General features: G+C 35.7%; 1 protein-coding gene across 1 annotated transcript in view; it reads right to left on the reverse strand.

Moving 5' to 3' along the window:
- Window positions 1–365: 365 nt before the first annotated feature.
- The window catches only part of LOC104463730 (neurobeachin-like protein 1), a gene marked incomplete at both ends in the record, with an annotated part of 25710 nt that continues 20831 nt past the window's right edge, over window positions 366–5244 (reverse strand). The window contains 6 exons of the mRNA XM_010076182.1: window positions 366–475; window positions 1716–1846; window positions 1943–2083; window positions 3327–3451; window positions 3557–3652; window positions 4836–4937. Of these exons, the coding sequence (XP_010074484.1) occupies window positions 366–475; window positions 1716–1846; window positions 1943–2083; window positions 3327–3451; window positions 3557–3652; window positions 4836–4937 (705 nt within the window). The remainder of the gene's footprint in view (window positions 476–1715; window positions 1847–1942; window positions 2084–3326; window positions 3452–3556; window positions 3653–4835; window positions 4938–5244) is intronic.

The following is a 5244-nucleotide window of genomic DNA, read 5'->3' on the forward strand; positions in this document are numbered from 1 at the left end:
GACATCTAGACTATTGAAATGCAACTATGCAAGGGAAGGTAAGCTGCTAGTTCCCTAGTATCATACAGAATAATCTTTAAAAAGCAAGGGAAGCCTTATCACCTACAACCACCTAATTCTGCATTTTATCTCCTAGGGCAGCAAACTCCCTAATGATTAGGATCTTCAGGCTCTTCCCTTTTTTCTTTTGAGCATTTTATTGACATGCACAGTGCTCTTAACTGAAAGTTCTAACGGTACTTGTAATGTCAAATGAAACCACAACTCTATTTCAAATGCAGTGAGTATTTTACACTTAAGCCACAGTGACAATGTGTAATTGTACTTTCTTTATCATTACTTCACACATATAAACATCACCTTACCAGAGCCTTCCTGTGTTTATAAATGAAGTCTTCTGGTGAGTGGGCCCATTTGGGGAGAACAACATCATTTACCACCTCTTTTGATATTTGAAGCTGACCTAAGTTAAAACCTAGTGAAAAATTTGGAGAAATTTAAGAATTACTACAAAATATTTCAAATATCTTGATTTCTCAGTAAAGATTAAAAAGCATTATTTTCTCAGTGTAAGGGAAGAACATTGAGAAACTCAATGTAAATCTCCAATAACCCTACCACTGGCATAGCAGGCTACGTTCCATTCTGAATTTTTAAAATGTTAAATGATACAGGATAACAATTGTCCAAAGCACCTAAACTATTTCAAAGCTGAAGTCCCAACCTTAGAAGCAGCATTAATCATTTACACACCTATCCGTAAACATATCTGCATTTGCTTTGTTTTACCAAGATTAAGAGTCCAAAACATTTCAATGAGGTTATTCATATAAATGAAGTTACTTATAAGTTTAAATGGTTGTAACATTAGGGTTTTCAAGAAGTCTTAAAACCCATCAGCTTTCATTAGAACAACTCTAAATACTTAAATGACTTTTGAAAGCATGACTTTTGAAGGCATGACTTTGGTATTTCCGATTTCTACTAAACTCTAGTAGATTGTAGCTAGCAGACTAAATTAGGCAGCACAAACATACAAATCCATTTTTAAATTGTGTAATAGGTAGAGAAACAATTCCCTATGCAATAAATAAATGTGAATTAAAAAATGGCTATGAGTCTCAGAATGCAGGATGCTGTCTTTTCAATCAGCATTATATATGAGTGAAACAGCTTTCATTTTTTTCCTTCTTCTGATGGGTACTGAAACCTTACATGGCTCTAAAACGAGGCAACTCAACATTGAATTGGAAGGTAACAGTAACAAGCAGAAAACAAGCTGGTTGCCTAGAACACATAAAAGGTTTCACATATTTGAAGATGTCCAAACTCTATCACCTAATGAAATCAGTAAAAAGAATACAAATTAATCTGTATTAACTTCTGCTAAGTATTTAATCAGTATTAATTATTGCTAACTTTTTCAGACATCCAAGTGAGCGTCTTGGATATTTTACCCTAGGTAAACAACACTATTTTTAGCCATCCTTAAGCCGCTAATCTGAATTTTTAACAACTTTTAGGCTGCTGCTTAACACAACTGGTGTCTTCATTAAGCAGTTTGAAGCCAGCATGATGATTAAAGTAATTTCTACAAGCACATTATAATGCTTAAATAAGAATTGTTCCACAGCATTCACAAATGGTTGTAACAATTCTTTTCTGAAGAATACAAGAACAGTTTTCTATGAGAATATTCTGAGGAGTCAGCTTACCATTTTGATTCTCCAGGAACTCTGGGAAGTAGAAGAACTCTGGAATAAGTTCCTTGACATCATTAGGGTTGTCCATGAGTGCCTGCCAGGTAGCAGAAATTGAGTGGAATTGCCTGTCAGCACAGTCAAATCTGTGGATCAGAAAACTCAGGTTAGACTTTGATCATTCCCTCAGTAAAACTATAAGGAAGAAAAAGAAAGGTGGTGCTTATTTGTTCACAGCATACCTGCCACTTTGAAGTTGGATATGAAGGGTTGTGAAAGGTTCTACGCGAATGAGGTAATGCATGACACCAGCAGCATTTGAGTAATGTGTCCCATAGTGAAACTTGTCAATGATCCCAAGGGGATCCTCAAAATTCTCATACCTAAAAAAATATAAATCTTTATAAATACAACTGAGTGCTACAGCTTAATTTACATGTGGATTATGCTTATTGGAGACAAGGATTCAAAAGAAACAAATCACAGCAATCTATAAGAGAAAAATACATTGATTTCTATTAAACATGAGGATTCCAGTTCTGATGTAGAAAGCCCCTAAGCAAAATACTGCTGAAAGATAGAAATGTACACTGGATGAAGCCCTTGCATACCTGTTCTTATACTCTTCCCTAGGCATTTGCTATCAGCTGTCAGAAACTGGATAAAGGGCAAGACAGGACTGATTTAGCATGACTTTATACAACAGACCAAAAACCCCACATCACTAAGCTGAATATTTATTATTCAAAGGACTTGTGACAGTTTCCTGGAAGATTTAAGAAAAAAAAAAAAGAGCACGTGTGTGACTGTGTCAGGATGCAGAAAAGAGATTTTATTTAACACTCATGCCCATTTCCTTTTCTACTGGCAAACTCACTCTACAGTACTATGCCACCATCTGGCCGATACATTCTTCAGTGTCACAAGGCTAGTAAGAAAAATTATAGCTAAACACACTGCTAGAGAACCAATTCATTATAGTCAGGGATAAAGCCTAATCATTCAAAGGAAATTCTCCATGTTTCAAGTTTTCAGAAGAAAGCTGGTTTTGGAAGGTGCCTGACAGGTGCAATCTGGTATGATACTACCCCTACTCCCCACATTAGCTAAAAAGGAAGGATAGGTGCACTGTTGTGTGGGTGTAAAGTACTTGTCATTCCTACCTACAGAGCAGTTGCTGGAAGACACCGAGTTATATTTTATTTCAAAGATGATAATCTATGCTTGAAAAAAAGAGCAGGAAGCACAGATTTAGGATCAATGCTACCTCTCAGCACAGGCAGCTCAGCTCATCCGTATGATTTCACATTCCTTATCTTGAAGCAGACATGGGACACAGCACGTCTCTTCAAGATGCTGGGCCATTAAATTAAACATTTTTACAGCCTTTCATTTTTTAATCTCCACATCTGAGAAACAACTGAAAATTTACAATAGTAAGTTTTGTCCTCTCAGTATCATATAAGCTAACTAATCTGGACTCAGCAGATGCCTCTGCAAATGCACCTGTGATGTTATAATAGTAGCTCTTAAAAATGTCACTGTCACAACTTCATTTTTTTAATAGTGTTATTATCCTGGAGGCTCAGAAAAGACAGAGAAATATAACAGTGTTCAAATACATACTTCTCTTTCACAGCCTTAGCATTCTTTTCATTTACCACCCCTATGGGTTTGGACAGATCCCTAAAGACCGCAGGATTGTTCAGGTCCAGTTCTTCTGAAGTATAATCTTGTAAAATCCAGGGGAACTAAAAAAAATAAGAGTCAAAGATCAAACTGAGATTAAAAGTCCATCTTTCAAAATAGAAAGAAATACATACCTTCGGCAAAATATTAAAGATTTTTTTAATTACCACAGGATATTGAGCAAGGTCATTGTATGTCCGTCCTGCCATTGTGTTCAGCTGAATAAGGTAGTCAAAGTTGGATATTTCTCTATTCACCCATTTCTGAAGAGAAAAAAAAGATACAACAGAAGTCACTATATCAAAGATACCACCATTGCAAATTATGTCTTGCCAGTATTTATCTGCCAGAGGATAGTATGGGCAAGTGAAATGCACAAGACTATAAGAATGGTGTGAAAGTCCAAATTTAATTTCTCCTAATAAAGTTTATTTTCCCCTTGATTCAGTGACTGTGCTACCTATATTTCATTGAAATCACGTCCCTGATTGATGCCAGTACTGTTTCAAATACAGAACAGCAGACAACTAGCAGCCTCAGAATAAAAAAGAAGAAGAAAACCAGAAATTAAGGAAACAAAAAGAAGGCAGGTAAACAGGTACTGAGAAAAAGGGGAATAGAACTTTGAATTCCATTAGAGTTCTAACATCAACACTTATAAATGTTCTCCCATTTGTTAACAGTACAGGAATTCAGAAACTAACATTGTCCTTGTGCCTTTGCTCCACTGTTATATTTTAAACTGAAGAACAGAGAGAGCTGTGTTCAGAAGGGGTCAATATTTGTCTGTAGTGTGATGGACACATTACAGATGATACTTTCTCCAGTAAATATACAACATGATGGCTACATAATACAAAGTCTTTCCGATATTTTAAAAGTCATTTGTAAAACTTCCTCCCTCAGACAAAAAAATAATTGTGGCATAAAGAGATAGAAGATAAAAATACTTTTACTGCATTTAAAAATTTATCCATGTTTAGGGTAATACAGACATTTTGACATCTTCCTTTTATACTATTATTACTAATTCCCTTAAGAGCATATTTCCTGCTTAATCTTCACATGGGTTTTGGTGAAAGTCCCATAAAGAAAAGGTAGGAGGGAATATTATTTGCACATACAGTGAAAGAAGTTCTAAAATGTGCACTCAAGATTATGGACTAGAAACAGAAGCAAGTCTGCTACATGTTTTCCAGTCTTGTTGGGACATGTCATAATCACATCAATAGAGCCTGACCCTCTACCTCACTGACTCTAAACACAAAACACAGCAATTCTAAAAACATATATATGAAAGTCCAGGGGCCAGACTGAGGTTACAGAAGTTGGCAGTTGACATGTAAACACTGGTGAAAAAAAGGTTAAATCAGTAGTCCAGGACCTTTCAGGACTCCTTCAAGAAGCAGAGGAATGGTCTAGACCATTTATGTTGAAGTCTCGTACCTGCATCAAACCTGAAGCTTTAAAAAGTTCCTGTGGAGATCTGGTCCCAGAAATATTTGGAGAACACAGGGACAATATTCGACTATATACTTTGTTTCGTACCTGTTAGGAAACAGCATTAATAAAAAAAGAAATTATTTTGGATATTGAAGCTAACAAGTAAACAACTTTTTTTCTAATTAAAATGTAAAATAAATAGAACACAGTTGCACTTTTAAACACTTCTTCTACCTCTTGCTGCATAAAACGTTTGGACATGGATGGACATGGCATCCTTCAATTACAGGATATAAAGGACCCATGTTATGAAGTCGGGGTTTTTTTTGTGTAGATGCTACACAGAAAGTCATTATTGCCATTGAACTCTTCTAGGAAATGCTGCTGCTCAGATAAAATTACACCAATGTTT

This window comes from Pterocles gutturalis, unplaced genomic scaffold, assembly GCF_000699245.1.
Source record: "Pterocles gutturalis isolate BGI_N339 unplaced genomic scaffold, ASM69924v1 scaffold43346, whole genome shotgun sequence".
In the NCBI taxonomy this organism is placed as follows: domain Eukaryota; kingdom Metazoa; phylum Chordata; class Aves; order Pterocliformes; family Pteroclidae; genus Pterocles; species Pterocles gutturalis.